The 18,372-nt window shown below is 43.2% G+C and overlaps 1 protein-coding gene across 1 annotated transcript in view; it reads right to left on the bottom strand.

Moving 5' to 3' along the window:
* Positions 1–18,372, bottom strand: part of ABTB2 (ankyrin repeat and BTB domain containing 2) — a gene marked incomplete at both ends in the record, with an annotated part of 135,603 nt that overhangs the window by 36,816 nt on the left and 80,415 nt on the right. The window contains 2 exons of the mRNA XM_080618119.1: positions 8,895–9,105; positions 11,764–11,910. Of these exons, the coding sequence (XP_080474245.1) occupies positions 8,895–9,105; positions 11,764–11,910 (358 nt within the window). The remainder of the gene's footprint in view (positions 1–8,894; positions 9,106–11,763; positions 11,911–18,372) is intronic.

Genomic DNA, 18,372 nt, shown 5'->3' on the forward strand with positions numbered 1-18,372 from the left:
AGGCTGGCAGAGGAAGGTGGTCTCTTTTACTCTCCATAAAGTCTGCTCTAAGCTGTTCAGTCCCATCTACAGGGAGATTCTTCTCCTTGATACTTTGCAGAGAATTTAAATAATCTATGTTTGTACCACACCCCTGCTCCAATAGAGCAAGATCAGAAGATACAGGCTACTTTGGAAACACCCCAACAACACTACAAATTGCTTACAGCCAGTAATGGGGAAGAAAGGCTGGTCTGTCCCAGGTGTGAGATAGCAGAGTTTAAAAGTAATTGAGCAGTGGTTGCTTATACAACAAAATAAAAGACAGAGGCGGGGAAAAAACTAATTCAGAGTAGACGGCATTGCCAGCTTCAGCAGTTACACTTGGATGGATTTGATCTTCAGGGTTTGCAATTAATTCCCTTCAATACTGCCAAGGTTATTCCTCACATTCTGATTTTGCAATCATAGAATCACAGAATGGTTTGGGTTGGAAAGGGCCTTAAGATCATCCAGTTCCAAGCCCTTGCCATGGGCAGAGATGCCTCACACCAGACCATGTTGCCCAAAGCTCTGTCCAACCTGGCCTTGAACACTGATGGAGGCCACATCCACAGGGATGGAGCATTTACCACTTCTTTGGGCAACCTGTGCCAGTGCCTCACCACACTCACAGTAAAGAACTTCTTCCTTATATCTAACTTGAACTTGCCCTGTTTCAGTTTAAATCCATTGCCCCTTGTCCTGTCACTATGGTCTTTGAACTATATAAGAAATGAGCAATTCAGAAAATTAAGAGACTTGAAAACACTTCAATAGATGATGCAAAATAAAGGCAGGAGCATTACCAGAAGCCCAAACATAACTATTGACTGTTACCTATTGACTTGAACAGGACTTTAAACTTCACACAGCCAGTGCTGTGGTGTTCAGAGCATGCATGGACACACACACAGAGTAATAAACACAAACATCGCATCCTGGATATCTCTTCAGTCTTTCAGTTAGGACACCAGGAGCACTATGTAGAAGGAGACCCACTAGCACAGGCTCTGACTGTTAAAGAGCCAGCAATTTCTAAGTATTTCTGGTTTTTTGTGGCTATGTTACTGTAATACGTGCTGAGATGTCACCATAAAGAGCAGGAAGGTGAAAGCTGCTCACCACAAGTGTGATAAAGCTACTGACTCCTGTTAAATCACATCTTCTCAATTCTGAAATCTGGGCAGGTTATTCAATATATTGCAACTATTAAGTATGGGCTCAGCAAATCCATAATCCTGCCTAAGGTCAGGAGCAGCACTGCCAGTGAACAGTTAATTTTAGTCAACAGATACACATTGACTGTAGTTTAACTGGCCTCTGAAATAGGGTCACTCACTCCATTATCCTTCTGAATGAGTATCTCAAAATCACAACTAAGTCTGACAGTAACTGGTTGAATCTGAAACAGGCAAAAATACAGGGTAACAGATTCTCTCCTCAATGTTGGTGGGGAAACTCATCTTACCTGTTTATATCCCTCTTATTCTTCTAATAAATCTACCAAACTAATCTTTCATCAATAGCAAATAGCTCTTTTTTCTTCTTTAAAACAAAGAGAGACACATTTTTATGTCACTCTGAACGAGCAATTTCATGATAGCACAGTTCAATGTCAGGCTTCCTTCTGTTCCCCTATATTTATTCAATCAATATATTTGTATCAAAATAGTTGATGAGAGGGGAGTAAAATCAATGGGACTATTGCATGGGGATGGGACTGGAATATGCTCACTGACACTTTCTGTAATCACACCGTTGACTTCAGGGATACTCCTGATTTAAATACCTAAACATTGGATTTAAATACCTAAACATGAATATATGATTACAGCATTATACTCTCTCAAGGCAAATGACTGAATCAGGGTCTACTTTTATTATTCCTATATACCTAGTCTTGACTGTTAAGGCAGCTGTAGGCAGACAGATATTAAGATCTCTCAGACAAGAGATCCCAGAACTTATTTTACTGCAGACCTTTTCAAAGACACAGCTCACTGAACTAAGTGTATCAAGTTCTGTTCCTGATGGGGCATGGTAACAATAGGATCTGGCTGTAAAACAGAAGAATTCAGACATAAATATACTAAATTTGAATTAGGAAAGGCTGGGCCATAGATAAATCTGAAAGACAGACAATGATGTAGCTATTGCACTTAATAAAATTCCATAAACCTGCAGTTAAAAAGAGTAGAGGGGGGAAAAAAGCCTCATGACAGATCAATGAGAGTCTGGAAACATCCATCTGGAGAAAAGATTTGTCCTGAAAAGCCTTAACCAGCTCTGAATGCAGTGATACTCCTCAGTGACGCTGAGATTGCAGCTCAAGCAAACACAGGGCTCAGCAGCAGGCTCTGCAGGTTATTCCTGATTTTCCTTTCTTTTCTGCCAGTTGGATGCCCATGTAAGACTTTATGGAGACAATTCACATGAATAACTGGGATGTTAGTCTTCTCTTTAATATGAATTGATATCATTGTATAAATTTGATCCATGTGACCAAATCACTCTTGTCTCAAGCAGTGTTGGAATGAACATTAGCTTTGCCAGGGGAAGAAAGCAGGTAACCATGACGGAAAGAGCTGAAGGCTCTAATTATTTCTAATGATACACCTAAAGATCATCAGGGAAAAAGGTACTAGGATCAAAGTAATGCTTTTTCAATTTAGAAAACACGATGAGGAGACCATCTTCATCAGATGGTCGCCGGGGGTAGAAATAGCCAGAGCTCAGGGGCTCTTTATTTGCATCAACCACTGCAAGGCTCTTGGTATGGAAACTGTGCCAGAAGGCACTTGGAAAGTAGCACTGTAGGAAAGCAGATGCACAAACTACTTGGAGATTATTCTTCTCTCAGCAGAAGTCAGTGATGTGTCTCTGATGTATCTGAGGACAGACTGCATTTTACAAAGTAGGAAAGATAAAATAAGGTTGTAAGGCCACTGCTCTGCTCAGTCTGGTCTAAACAAGAGTGTTTGAATCTAGGCAGCACAATAGGCCAAAATGCAAACTTGATCACCACTGAATCAGGAGGTGCTCAGACAGGATTTTGACACTCTATCAGGAACTATTAGTTTAGCTCCATCTCTGTTTTCTATGCTAGCCAGGGTAAGTTTGGATTATATGCCACAGGACATTAAACACCAAGTGTTCCAGGCAATGATGATTTAAATCAATACCTTAAATACTGGAAGAATACAGCATTGAGCAAACAGCACTCAAAAATAGCATGGAAGTGCTGCAGTCTTTTCCTCTGGCAGCATCAGATGCATTTTTTTGTCCTTTCCCCATAAATAAAGTCTCAGAGCAGGCATTGCTGGAAATCCTCCACAGAGAGAAAACCTAAGTAGACAGCTCAGCTCCTTCCTCCTCCTGCCCAGCTGTTGTGGCACAGGACCGTAGGCACTAGACCATTTCTCCTGCTTGACCCTACTCAAAAATACAATCACAGCATGGTTTGGGTTGGAAGGGACCTTAAAGCTCATCCAGTTCCAACCTCCTTCCACTAGAGCAGCTTGCTCCAAACTCCATCCAACCTGGCCTTGAACACTGCCAGGGATGGGGCAGCCACAGCTTCTCTGGGCACCCTGTGCCAGCGCCTCAGCACCCTCACAGGGAAGAGCTTCTGCCTAATATCTAATTCTTCCTAATAACCTAAATCTACCCTCTTTCAGTTTTAAGCCATTCTCCCTTGTCCTATCACCACTTGTTCTTGTAAGTTCCTCACCACCTGTCTCATAGTCCTCCCTTACGCACTCTAAGGAAAAATACGGTTTGCAGGCTTATGCATAGGCCCTGGATCATGTGAGGTAACAGAAGTAATGGGAGGACTCCTGTTGGAAGTAGAAAACAATTTAAGTTGCTTTTGAACTTTGTAGATTAAAGGAGCCACCCAGCTGAAAGCAGGATGTGCAGGAGCCTTTCTGAAGGATTTCATGTGACAAGAGAGAAACAGGGTGAGCTCAGGTTTGTTTAGAACCACATCACAAACCACACTCCTCTAGAGAAGCAGCAGATCTGAAGCCTTCTAGATGCCTGCACATGGAAAACAGAAGGAAGCTCTCTCTTTTCTTACGAGGTAGCCCCCTGTGTTGGCTTCTTGCAGTGTCCACAGCTTTTCCAGCTGAAGAGCTGTGAATCTCCATCGAATTGGCAAGCTCCAAATTTTACTGTTGGCAGCTGACAAATCCTACATCAGCTCAGGAATTTCCCTGGTGTTTTACTGGATTTTCACTGGCAGAGTCAGATGGGTGCAGTCTGTGTGCTTCTGCTGATGTAAACTCTTTTATAGACTCACTGATGTTTGGAATGAAATAATGCCCCAGCAAACTCAGACAACATGTAAAACTTGGCACACATGCAACACGGATAGCTCAAAAAGGTCTGGCATGGCCACATCCATGGGCACTGGTGGATAAGCCAAGAATTACTTTTAGAACATTCTACAGAACAACAGTATTAACAACAGGCAAACATGATGTATAACTGTTTAATAGGGTAGCTGGAAGAGGAGGAAGCTCAGCCTACCAAAAACACAATCATATACACAGGGGAGCAGGATCCAACTTTTTGCCTGTTCTTAGGAATTAGATCATACCAGCCTTCCTACAATAAATGCTGTATGCACATGATAATCACGATGAGATAGGATGAGGGCAATCAAAGATGTCTACTCCCAGCTTTAAGGCTGGACCGCTCTCCTGGCCAGGACAGACTATTCCACCCAGCTGTTAAATAAGACTATAATACTGACCTCTATTTGTGCTGTATAGGAAGCAGACAAATACTCCCTGAGATAAGTATCACTGAGAGAGCATTCTTGCCTTGACACACTATTAAAAATAAGACAAAAGCTTTATATTCCACTTGGGAGAAAGTGAAGAAGGGAGAAAGGAACTTCATTTACCTTTGGATGGCCCTTCTCAAGTCACAGGATCCCAAACAATCCCAGCAAACATGCTCTGCTGCTCTGGGACATGAGCTCACACTGCAGAATGCTCCCAAGCTCAGCCAGCCTGACATAAGCAATGGGAAAGAGCCCAGAGCGGAAACAGAGCAATGGGAGTGCCACATGTCTGCTCCCTCTTCATGGTCCAAACCCACACTGTCTGATCTCTGAGACAATGCAGACTATGATCTCCTAGAAACTCAAATATCTTATTGCCCAAAGAGACACTTTTTTGCAGCAACAAAGGCAGATGTGCTCTGTGATGACACCAAAAGGCTCTGAGCCTTCAGGCCCTCAGATGTATCGTTACTGCGAAAGGCAGCTTGTTCTCACCTCAGGGTCTTTCCTTTGCCAAAGTATTGCACAAGTGGCACTCTATTTGCAAAACACTTCCTCAGGTGGCCTATCTGACATCAAATAGCAGATGGTTTATTGTCCATGCAGTAAATAAGGTCATTTTGGGGTTCCAAGTGGGTCATGGCTTGGTCATACAGGAAGCAGCTGCATTCACTGTGGAAATGCCAGTGTTTTGCTTAAGATACCCGAGTGCTTTCTCTGTCATTCTGCCTCCCCTCCTTTTACTGCTTCAGTGCCTGGAGGTAAGTATCAGAACCAGATATAACCAACTCACAAACTTCCCAGAGCTTCAGTCTATTGGTATCCCACATCATTCACATACTGGAGGCTAAAACAGAAAGCTCCTCTACCTGCCAAGCTCTAAAGACACAACTACATGCACGCCATTCCTGAAGGACTCTACAGTTTACCTGCCACCTCAGTTCTCTAGTTGCCAAGGTGTTTAGCATGAAGAAGGCACATAGCTTATATGAGTTTAAACTGGCTCTGTTCACTGGGGTGCTTTGCGTACCTAACTGCAAGCATGTATGTTTTCATACCTTACACACAGACCGCTGTATAAAATGTTCAGATGCTCAGCCAGGTTTTGGAAAACCCTTTATGGCATATGACACCCTCCAACAGGCTTCTTGAATTCTATGCTTACCTTCATGTTGAAGTACACTAAAGGCCTTCCAGACCCTACAGTGTTATGATTTTCATAGCACTCTGCAGCATGACACACAGAAAGCTCACAGACAACAGAAAGCCAAGCAAGATGGGCTGTAGGTTGTCAGGTCTCTAAACATACTGAACAGCTACAGTTCCTTCCACTGAATCAATGTGGCCCACAGATCTTTCCAAGATCTGGTTTTACCAGGTCTGCAGCTCTCTCAGCCATCCCTCTCTTGCTAAACTTCAGATTAGCATTCAGCACCAACAGATTTATACAGGAGCCCAGGAACTGAAGCACAAGCAAATGCAGAGCTGGTCAGGGTTACTGTCCTTGTTTGTTGTGGGCTTTTTCACTAGAAAACAAACTGGGATTGCAGTGCACACAACAAGTATATTCCAGAAAGAGAGAGCACAAATACCCAAAAGAGCAATGCAGAGTTTGCAGCTGATTTAGCACAGCTCAGGAAAGAATAAAAGAACTGGACTACACAGCCTTGCCAAGTCACATTAGGTGAATCAGTGCCCTCATCTATCCTGCCATGAGTCTGGCATCTCACACACAGCCTCAACCATCTTCCCTCTTAAGCTAGGAAAGAGTAAACTATCTCTTGTATAAAGTGTTGCTAGGAGCATTTATCCCACTGGCTATGCTAAGTAACACGCACAGAGGTCAATGCAGTAAGACACATACAAATACACCTTGGAGCAAATGAAATGTAGGGTTGGATGTTCACTTGTAGTATACTGGGCACTATTAATTTCATTTCCAAGTTTCATAACCTTTTCAAAACCAATTGTTTAACCTGATAGTCCTCAGGTTCTGTTTTTATCCCTACCTATTGTCAGTTTTTGCTTTATTTTAATATATGCTCTTGAATTTTCTTTTCAGCTAAGTACTGGTCAGAAAAAAAGGCAGAAATTTCCCTTACAACAGCTGTTATAGGATCTAATGTGGATTTTAAACCAGAATAGCGTTGCAGCCTGCATTCCAAAAGAAGTCCGGTGAGCCATGTGAAAAGCATTGTTTGGGAGCAATTGGGGAGATAACTGCACTCCTGATTTAACTCCTTTATTATCCTCAGTGTACAAAACAAGTTGCTGCAGTAACATCATGATACTGAGAGCGCTGAAAAGAGCACAACACAAAACAGGAAGCTTAATCTACATTTCTGATAGAAGCTGTTTAGCAGCTTCAGCTGTACAACTGTGGGAACTGCTGGTACATCTTTGCTGAATCTGGCCTCACGAAAAACTCAGGTTCTGCACAGTGTGCGAACATGAAATGCAAAATAAACAACCTTGCACTTGGTAGGGCACTTGATTGAGATTAGTGAGCCTCAAAACCAGAGCTACCAATGGGCTCTGAGTTGTGCAGCTTCTTCCTATCCCTATTTTACTCTATTTCACTTAATTCCTCTTGGTTCTTCATGCATCCGTTCCCACTCTCTGCTCTTTGAGTTCTGCTCGCAGATTGTTCTTTTTGAAAGGATTTTGAGGGAGGATCAAATGGAAAGACAATCTTTTTACTCTGTAAAACAGTTGAGCTCCCACCAGACAGAGATCTCAAAGAGCAGAAATCACATTATGGTACAGAAAGATGATTCAGCAACCAGGAGAATAAAACCAGGTGACCAGTGGAGGTAGCTACAAAGACCTTAAGGGTGATGACACAGATATAAGAAGCCTTTAAGGCTGCTGAAATCAGCTGGCAGGCTTGGAGCAAGACAGTGAAGGCTGCGAGCATCATTTGGATGTTACCATGATTTCACATCAATTTTAGAAGCTGGGGCTGAGTAAAGCCCAAGGTAGGAAGAAGAAACCATGTTGCTTACAAAGCTGCAATGTTCTCCTTTCCCTGCTCACCTTTCCAACAAGAAGGGAATGTGGCCTTCCCTTCTAGCTTCAACATGTCACTACACTGTGAAACTTCCCAGCCACAGCCTGCTTTTGGGAAGGGCCAGGATAGAGCCTTGATATCCAGTATGCTAAAAGGCATCCACAGAGTATGCTAGCACAAACACTGGATAGAGTTAATCAGAAACCAGAATTTCCCATTTAAGGTAAGATTTCTGAGATCAATACAAAATTGGATATGCATTTCAAACTTTGGAAGCCTAACAAGTGTGGAGAGGCCTGGGTCTCCCTGCAAGAACCAGCTATCAGTCTGCCTTTGAGTTGGGGAGCTGCCTGACCTGTCAAGGAACTCAACTTGTGGCCAGGCTCTGAGGGCTCCTCAGCTCTCTGCTGCCACTAGCCTGTCAGGCAGACTGCCAAGGAGCTGGGCAGGAAGGAAACCAGGGAGGTTTCTAACAGAAAAAACATCCCTCTGGAAAATTTCTGACCACTCCAATAATGAGCCTATTTCAGAGTCAGTTATGGTGCTGGCAGAAGGCAGGGAGACCCACTGCATTTTCTGTTTAGTTACTGGCTTCCTATATAAATTTCTTTCTATACCAGACACACAGCATCAACTGAAGGAATCCTTAAGAAGGATGTTCATAAATCCCTTCAAACTTCCCCACAGTGAACAACATTGCTTTTCCTGAGAATGATGACAATTGTTAATTGGTGCTATTGAGAAGGTAACATTTTCTTTGGTAAGGTCTTTACTGCCTTAGGCAACCACATGTACTTTTGGCAGCATCTCTAGACAAGCCTTGTTGGCAGCATATAGTATATGCCTCGCTCGGAAAGATTGCATGAAAAAACAGCTCACTTTCCAGTTCCAATTCCAAGGCTTCATAAACTTGGCAAGGCTGACAACATAATCTGGCCTGACTGCAGGAATAACTGATGCCTGATAGGTAGCATCCACAAAGCTGCCCAAGCTGCCCATGCACACAATAGTTACTCTACAAAAGGAGACCTTCTTAGCCCAACTCCTTGACTACTAACAGTTCAACCTACGTACCGTTCGTTGTTCAAGGTCATTCTTGGAGGGTCCAGGTTGGGGTTCTCCATGGATTCCATTTGAGGACAGCGTAGGAAGTAGTAGAGGGTGTGGAGAGCATCAGGGGACCAGGAGATGGGTTGCTGCTGCCGGGTTTGCCGAATGGGGCTCATGCCTGGGCGGATGGTGTTCAAACACTGCATGTGGTGCATTGCTCGTGACACCAAATCACCTGTACAAAGAGAGAGAATGCAAAAGCATCTCTTTACTATTAATTCACGGTTCTCTTAAGTACACTTTTTGAACCAAATAAAGTCTTAGCTAAGAGAAATGGCTTTTGTGTGCACTTATTCTTTTTCCTCCATCAAGACATAAGCTGTCCTCAAGCTGCTACTCTGCAGGTTGTTGTATGGGAAATTAAACTCTCTTTCAAATGACAAGTTATTAGTTACAAAACAGAATGACACTTCTCTCAGTTACCATACATTCAGAACAACAGCTGCACTGTGGTTTTTCCATCCTGGTTTTCTCCTCTTTCCAACCACATATACCCAGTTTCTTGCTTGCCTACTAAATTACTAATGTCTTTGCATGATGTCCATTGCCCAACCTGGAGTGTAGCTTGCCCAAGGCAAAGCTAGTGGCACCAGTACAAATAGTCTCATTGCTGGCATCGCCATTTTATATTGTGAGATTGTTCCCATGTCTTTCAACTGGGTTATGATGTTCTACCCTCCTACCCATGAACTTGTGACAAGTTAATGATTATATTCAATATAGAAATTTCTTTCTTTTAAGGGGTCTGCTTCTCTCACTCTCTCTCTAGCTGTGCGTTTCTCCAGAATAACAAGACCTGACTCTCTTCTTAAGAAGTCATTCTTCATCCTGATCACTGTCACAACCTGTGCCAGAAATCTACTCCTGAGCCCTGTAAAGAAGCTTGATCCAAGAGCTTTCTGAGCTGCTCAGTCCTCCTGGGTCTTTGAACTTGAGCCAATGTGTCAGAGCACTGGTGGACCTGAGGAGGCCTGGAAGAAGGGGACCTGTATTACACAGTTTCTACTCAGAAAGGATTTTAAGACTGCAGATTGTTTAAAAGTTCACAGAGCAATGACCCCAAGACAGCAGCTATGCAGTCACATAAAACTGGTCTTTGTGCAAGAAGCTTGCCTTGGGCACACCCTGTTTACTCTCCTTTTATTGTGGTGCATACAACCTCTCAGGAGCTTTGCAATAAAGGCTTCAGACATTAAATCTTTGAGTAGTGTGACTACCATACCAGTGAGCTGAACGATTCCTATAGATTACTATACATAGCCAGGATCTATTTTTTCCTTGGGAGAATCCTCTGTCGCTTTATATTTTACAGTCCCCTAAAACTCTCACAGGAAACGTTACTCTATTGTGTCCTACAGTTACAATACTGGGAAAGGATGGGACTGAAATAGTTGCCCTATCACAAAGGTGATTCCTGAGAGAGCGCCCTGAACGTAGCCACATATGAACTAGTCACACCTCCCTCTGAAATACTTAGGAGGCTATTATTTGTTCATTTATACCTAACAGCAAGACACTGAATTTACCAACCAACCTCTGGCTGAACCCGTGCGGTTCTAGTGTTACACCAGTTAGGGAGAGCCCCCCTCAAAACTAACGCATGTCTAAACATGATAATGCTATTAGCGGTTCAGATCAATGGAGCATTAAAAAGCTCAGTTTGCACTGTAAAGCTGTGCCACTCATTTGTGGTGTAATACATTCTGTTTAAGGACCCACTTCAAAATGGAAAAGCCTCCTAACATCTCTGCCTTTCCACTTCAGTAGCTCCTGATTCTTCAGGATCTAAATGTTTTACAGGGATAGCGGTGGTACTAACGCAGGGTCTGCGCAGTTATAGCCAAAACGCATCTGGAATTCAAATCTTCAGCACAGAAAAATGTTCCTTCTCCTTTGCACATTCACTCTCTTGATTTTTCTGGCAATGTGCAGCGATGTTTAAGGAAAAAAAAAAAAAAGAAAAAGTAGGCAACTGTATCAGGAGATCTATTCACTAGATGTAATGACCAAGTTGGCCAAAGCAGGGATGGGGGAAGAGAGAGAGGAAGCTGTATTCAATCTTAGGCCCATGCTACAAATGTTCTCTTGTGTTCCAGGATAAATAGAGGTGTGTTAAAGGAATTTGAAAACCTCAAATTAAGGCAGGTTGCAAAATAAATGGTGAAACCCACAAACTGGCCCTGACATTCATTAGCGTTCAGATGGTGGAGACTAAGAAAGTGATGCCAGCAAAAATGTTGCGAGGGAAAAGTAGAGCGGGAAAACACAAATCATTTCTGTTTACTTTAAAGGGGCTTTGTGAGTAGTCTAGGAATGGAACATTTCATTTGGTTAGCATTAAAAAAGAAAGTTTTGAACAAGTTTTTGTTACCAAAGTGCTCTCAGATCTTTTTTTCTCCCTCTTTTTGTCTTTTAAGTAACCCAAAAGCTTTTTCCTTGAATATCCTGCACCCTTAACATCTCCACTGCACAAACACTAACAAAGAGAGAAGCCTCTTCACCAGCTGAGGGAGGTGCCACTGCTCTGTTCCTCAAATGTACAAGAAAGCCTCCAGAGGCATCTAGGCAAAAGCATCCATCTTCTGTTGGCACTGCCAAAAGGCTAGAGAAGCCACGTCTCACATATCTCCAAGGTGATTAAATATGAAGCAGTGTAATGAAACAACCTGATTTTCATAAACAGCACCACAAGGCAATTAAATCTTACACAACGTTAGCAAAGTACTGCTCACACTGTCAACAATGGCAACACTCCCACTGACCTCAACAGTGGAGGGACTGGCTCTCCTGCTTCACAGAAAGCAAGCCAGGTTTGATTACAGCCCAAACTTACTCAGTTCAGAGATGCTTCCAACGCAAGTTGCCAACAGAGACTGCTCTAAAGTTCGGAGTTCCAGCTGGGCATAAGCATCAGCCCTTCCATCGTTGCACACAGAGCCATCGTTGTATGGGCTGAAGTAGGCAGGTAGAGACAGCACACCTGGGGATGAGAGCAAACACAGTCCCATTACAAGTGGAGTTTCAGGAAAGGAAAAGCAGGTCTCTCTAGCAATAGTGAACTTGGATATGTTTTGCACCTTTCTTGGGGGACTCAAGGCCTTCTGAACAGTTCAAATAAAATCAGACAGTGCTGTAAATACCCTTGGAACGGCTGAAGCAGCGAAACTAGGCTCTAGGGAGTAAGGCTGGGTGTTTCTACAGCCTTTAAAAACTAGAAACAAATTGCAGTTGAGATAAAACTACATGAAAAGCTTTAGTGAAGTCTCTGCTACTGTTTATACAACAACTCAGCTGTGCACACACAGCTTGCTTTGGAGCAGCTATATGCAGATTGTTAGATAGAAGGGCCTGATTTTTCGAGGTGTGGAAGATCACCTCAAGCCCACTGAAGTAAATTGTAACTGCAATCTTTGCAACTCTGCAAACAAATCCATGGGCTATGCCAGCTCTTTGAACCTCTGTGCAGTTTCAAATGTGCAGACTGTGGTTTCTACATGGGGGAACCTTTGGATATGCCAAACTACACCCACAAGTTTTGAGGTTGGCTGCATTTTCATCGCTATAAATGACCCCTCAATATGAGAGATTAGAAAGATAATTAGATTGCACACACGCATTTACCACACACACACTCCTCCTATTTTATCTTCTTAGCGTAACCAGCAGGTTGAAGGAGGTGATTCTCCCTCTCTACTCTGCTCTCACAAGACCCCACTTGAAGTACTACATACAGTTCTGGGGTTCCCAAGAAAAGAAGGACATGAAGCTGTTGGAGCAAGTCCAGAGGAGGCCACGAGGATGATCAGGGGACTGGAGCACCTCCCGTATGAAGAGAGGCTGAGAAAGTTGGGGCTGTTCAGCCTGGAGAAGAGAAGGCTGCGTGGAGACCTCAGAGCAGCCTTCCAGTATCTGAAGAGGACCTGCAAGGATGCCAGAGGGAGACTTTTCATCAGGAACTCTAGTGAAAGAACAAGAGGTGATGGGTTTAAACTGAAACAGGGGAGATTTAGATTAGATATAAAGAAGAAATTCTTCAGTGTGAAAGTGGTGAGACACTGGAACAGGTTGCCAAAAGAAATGGTAAATGCTCCATCCCTGGCAGTGTTCAAGGCCAGGCTGGATGCAGCTTGGAACAACCTGGTCTAGTGGAAGGTGTCCCTGCCCATTGCAGTGGGTTGGAACTGAATGAGCTTTAAATTCCTTTCCAAACCAAAACATTCTATGATTCTTGCACACATGAGCATTAATGCACAGTAACTGAACAGAACGATGGATTTCCAGTTTTGTGTAGTTGTTATTGGGACCTCATTCTACTCTGTGCGTCTCCCTACAATTCATTTGCATTGCTGGCAAATTAGAGATTGCTCTGTGTGACACAGAGGGAAGGCTGGGAATGTGACCTCTAGAGCTGACATGAGGTGAGGAGCATGGATATGTGACAGACTGAGGTGTGAGAGTGGACCCGAGTCCTCCAGTGGTACGCTGGGGTGGATCTGATGACACAGGTCAGGTGGACTCCACAAAGCTGCCTGCAGCCCCCTGAGCCAGTGTTCTGTACCCTTGTTACTACCAGATTTGCAGTTGTGTTCAGTTTCTACCACGTTTTTAATTATGGGATCTTTCTTGCAATTCCAGTAGCACATCCTGGCCCAAATTGTATATGATTTCAGAAAAAGACACTTACACCCACAACTCCCTGCGCTCTTCCCCTGCTGCATCCTGTAGGTTTGATTTATCCATGTGCAGCCATACCAATATACTTCAGCTTAGGCCCACATTTCCTTCCCACCCTCACCTTCTGACCCCGTCTCAGTCTCAGACGTGGACATACTTCACTCCTACTGCAGTGACCTCCTGTCACATAGGTGCTGTGTATTCTTGTCAAACAAACCCCTGCCAGATGAATGGCAGCGCATTGTGCAAGACCTTTGTTTCTTTGTCTTGGGGTCTGCTTTTGATATTTTATGCTGAATTGATCTCTCCTACCCTTTTCACATCCTCCTTGCATCCTGTTTGGTAGCAAAGCTGCATCAAAAACTTCCTGGATATTTTGAGGAGAAGGGAATCATTTATCCTGTTGTGCTTCTTCATTGTACATCACTGTTAATGGAGAAAACTCTGCCAATGCCCTGTGTAACCTGAATAATGAGGAAGTGGAGAATTTAAGAGCTTACAGAAGCGATGCATGCAAACGAGAAGAGCTCACTTTAAATACACTGTAGCCTCCTATACAGAGGCTAAGCCACTTCCTTTTCCATGTTACAGCTATGAAAGGATGTTTTAAAGACATATGGATTGAATTTATGGCAGAGGGAGAATGAAAATAAACCGATTTGTCAAAAGGTTCAAATAGAGGCATATAATTCTACAGAGGTGAAAACAGAAACTGGCAGTTACATTACTAAGGCAGGCAGAGGGGAAAAAAAAGGGGCACATTTTCTGTGCCAGCCAGTTGCAGTTGGTTCTGTTTTCTAACAAGGAATTAAAGATTTGTGAAATGATTTCAGTTGGCTCACAAATGAAACAGCATTTTCTCAGTTTTGCAGTTAACAGTTTGCCAGGGTAAGAGGAAAGAGGGATGATTTATTTACTTTGGGAAAAATTACTCGTATAAGATAGTCATGGGCAAGATTTATGTTCTCGTGTGCTGCAGTAGGGCTTAGGAATATCCTCTATGTTGGAAAGAGAAATAAGGAAGTTACTGAGACTCTGGCCACGTGCCAAAGCCCTATGATTCCACTGGGGAATTTCCCTGGGATCGGAGCAGGGTATGAATCAGGGCCTCATTACACTACATTTCACAGAGGCTACCCACATCTGGCAGGTCCCGATAGGTATGAGCAGGCCTGGGAATGAGAAAATACACCTCTTGACACTGCTTTGGAGACAGACAGAGAACAGCGCCTGAATGGGCAGCAAAGGAGAAGCGTATCCTGCATTAATCGGGATGTCACCTCTGATACGTTTCCATTAAGTGTACAGAGTTGGAAAAGCATCCATAGAATAATAGAATCATGGAATGGTTTGGGTTGGAAGGGACCTTAAAGCTCATCCAGTTCCAACCCCTGCCATGGGCAGGGACCCCTTCCACTGGAGCAGCTTGCTCTGAGCCCCTGTGTCCAACCTGGCCTTGAACACTGCCAGGGATGGGGCGGCCACAGCTTCTCTGGGCACCCTGTGCCAGCACCTCAGCACCCTCACAGAGAAGAGCTTCTCCTTATAGCCAACCTAAATCTCCCCTGCTCAGGTTTGAATCTCCCCTGTTTAAGTCAATGGTATAAACCATACGGGCACAATTTCCATTTCTCTCTGGCATTCACATTTCTGTACAACACTAGTTTTAACCACAGCTGGCTAAATAAGCAACACTGTAACTGAAATAAATCAGTTCATATCAAAACACTCTCTGTTTGAAATCACATTAAAACTGCCCCTTTATTTTCTCATGTCCAAGAATGCGTTTTCCCCACAAAACAACAATGTGAACCAGCACATAATTACCATGCAGGAGCAAAGCACTCAGGCGTACACAGTACTATTCCTACAGTATTTTCTCTGATGTGGGCTATGTTGGGTTTCCTACACATCCCTGGCTGTATCCTGTCATTCTGTTGATGATTTCTGGTTTAATTAACCAAGATTGTAAGTATGGGATCCAAGCCTAAGTTAGTGAGAATCTATTCATTTGAGCATGATTTAGATCAAACCCCAAGAGCACCAGGAGCTAAGAAGTCACCTCTGTAGAATGGCATGAGGCAACACCTTGTAGCAGTCCAGTTGAAAGCACGTTTGTAGCTCTGTGATTGAGGAATGGCTGGCTAACACTTTGCTCCTAATATTTCCACAGCCTTTGAAATAGCAGCTGGAAATAAAGGCATATTTATTCTATTTCAAGTTAAATACAAAACCTGTTCATGGGCACTTGCTGCCAAGGATTTAAAAGGCAGTCACGACTGGGTGAAATTCCAGTTAAGCAGTTCCTTAAACTCAAATTATTCTGATTTTGAAATTGTTGTCTGTAACCTGATGCTTTTTAACGGCAACTGAAAATGTTTCCACAGTCTGAAGCAGGTCCAGGGAAAAGTCTGTTCACACTCTTGGACATCTTTTTGCTTTAAGAGGTGCAGTGGTTGTGCTGAGAGCGTTGGCTACAACTTGTTTGCTCCCATGAGCAGGGCTGTGCAGAACTCTTGCGTGGTCTCCCTGAGCTGGGCAATCCTCAAGTAAGTCAACTTCTGTAAGGCATCCTGAGTCCATCTCTGAATGTCCCTTGATAATCCAGAGGCTGGAACCAAGTTCAGCTCTTTTGATATCCAGATACAAGCCAATGCTGACTTTTCCCTGAAGTTAATTTTAAGAGATGAATGTTTAAACCCCTTATTTCAAATGCTTTTTAAAGTACACATTATCTTCACACTTCATGCTGGTTGCATGTTACACTCATGGAAAAGGACTGGCCTTCATTTGTACCTTGCTATAATGATTTTCTCTGTGCTTTCTGTACTTTAAGTCCTTGATGTTAGGAGACAACTTCCTAGTGATTAACTCATCAGCCATTTGATGACTTTTAAACACTTACACGATGTCTGGAGGTTAAGATGAGGCCATTCACACGTGGCAAAGGGCCAAGGAGACTTGTCTGGAAAGCACTTGAATTCTGCTGTCTGGGATTCCTCGTGAAAATCGCCCAGGGTGCTAATTCCCTTATTTCAGAAAGGCACTGGCTGGACTCATAACAAGTTAGGCAAAGAATTAGGAATATAATTAGGACAGGGGTACACACTGTAATAAATTACTAACACAGAAAAAGTGCCTTATTTGTTTATTCCTTTAAATGAACCTAGTAAAGTCTATGAGACAATACAGTTCATATTGATTTCTCCCTTTGGCCAGAATAAACACATGTTCTCCGGGCAAGGATTCTCTCTATGTATTGTGTTTGTATCACACCTAAACAGCAGCCATCAGTACTGAACACTAGCATTATACAACTTAAAATAACAGGAAACAAGTGTCTGTTTGGCAAAACCAAGCAGAAACAAAAGCCCTCAGAAAATTCAGGATTGCATTTGTATGTTACAAATGGTTTCTAAAAGCTCCTAACACTGCAAAAAGGCATTTGTGTGAAATCAGAACCGTTGTTAATATGCTAGAAAAATGGATTAGGAAACCAAGTAAGAAAAAACGGTCTCCAGCATGAGTGTACTTTTGCACTGTTTGGTTTCTGATAAATTCCATGAGAAGCATTCTGCTAGGTGAGAATGATAGCTGATCCCAGTGCACTGAGCTGTGATTTGGAAGGCCAGAAACTGGAAGGTGAAAAGTGATGACCTGACTGTATTGAAGCAAACAGCCAAATCCCACCGCTTTCATTGGACCTGCTTATAAACCTCATCCAATTACAATTGCAGTTCCCACATTGGAATTTGGCTGTGACATCAGGATGGCTGTCACCTTGCACAAAGTCCTGTAATTCTTTATGGCAAGGAGTATTCAAGGCTCTCCTTGTTCTTTGTTTCCCATTCTACCAAGCAACACAATGCCACGCAGTTCCCTCTTGCCAATCAATTCAGAGGACCTAGAATTCATGCCAATTCCTGGATTGCTGTTTTCTTCTGGCTGACCTACCACTGCTTGGAAAGCTCAACCCTCCTTTACTTTATGAAATGAGAAGGGATCGTTCTGACAGAATACAAACAAACCTTCCCACCTCTCTCAAAATCAGGCAACCAAAGTGTTCCTGATAGGACTCACGCAAATCTAAACACATCAGGCTCTATAATCAACTGCAGTCATGCTATAGATTGTGAGAAAAACTTGGGACCAGGAAACAATGCATATAATTGCTAACATATAGGAAAATAATGTGGCTTCTGCTATAAAGCAGGCAGGCATCCCTGTCAGTTTGTCTCTGTCAGCAGTAAGAAAAATCAAACACAGTTGCTTGTATCTGCATCCACATTAAACAGTAATTCTGTAATTGAAAACAGGAGGGAAAGCAGAAGCAGGAGGAGCTTCAAGCAGAGAAAGATCATCTTTAAATCTTCTGCAAGGGCTCAGCTGGATGTCTCCACTGATAAGTGTTGTAATCGGACATTTCTGGACAGATCTGATTCACACAGCCCTCACATTGGTGTAATTGCTTGTAGAGACAATGTCACCTTCAAATTAACAACATGCAGCTTGCATGGACTGCAGGAATGTTATCAGAGATGTGTTGGCTGAAAGCATGCAGTCAGGTCCTTCCTGTAGCTCAGTGTCAACAGGCATTGCTTCACTAAAGTATCAAAATACCTCAAAAGAGAGATTGAAGCACTCTTAAAATCTACTGCCCTTTTTTTGGGGTGCAGGCCACTGCAGCTCCTCGGGGTCCAGAAGCAGTGTAAGCAGTGGAGCTCATTGCTTCTACAGCATGACACAAGGTGGAACACTGCCCTTCCAT

This window comes from Psittacula echo (genome assembly GCF_963264785.1).
Source record: "Psittacula echo genome assembly, chromosome: 5".
Lineage (NCBI taxonomy): Eukaryota > Metazoa > Chordata > Aves > Psittaciformes > Psittacidae > Psittacula > Psittacula echo.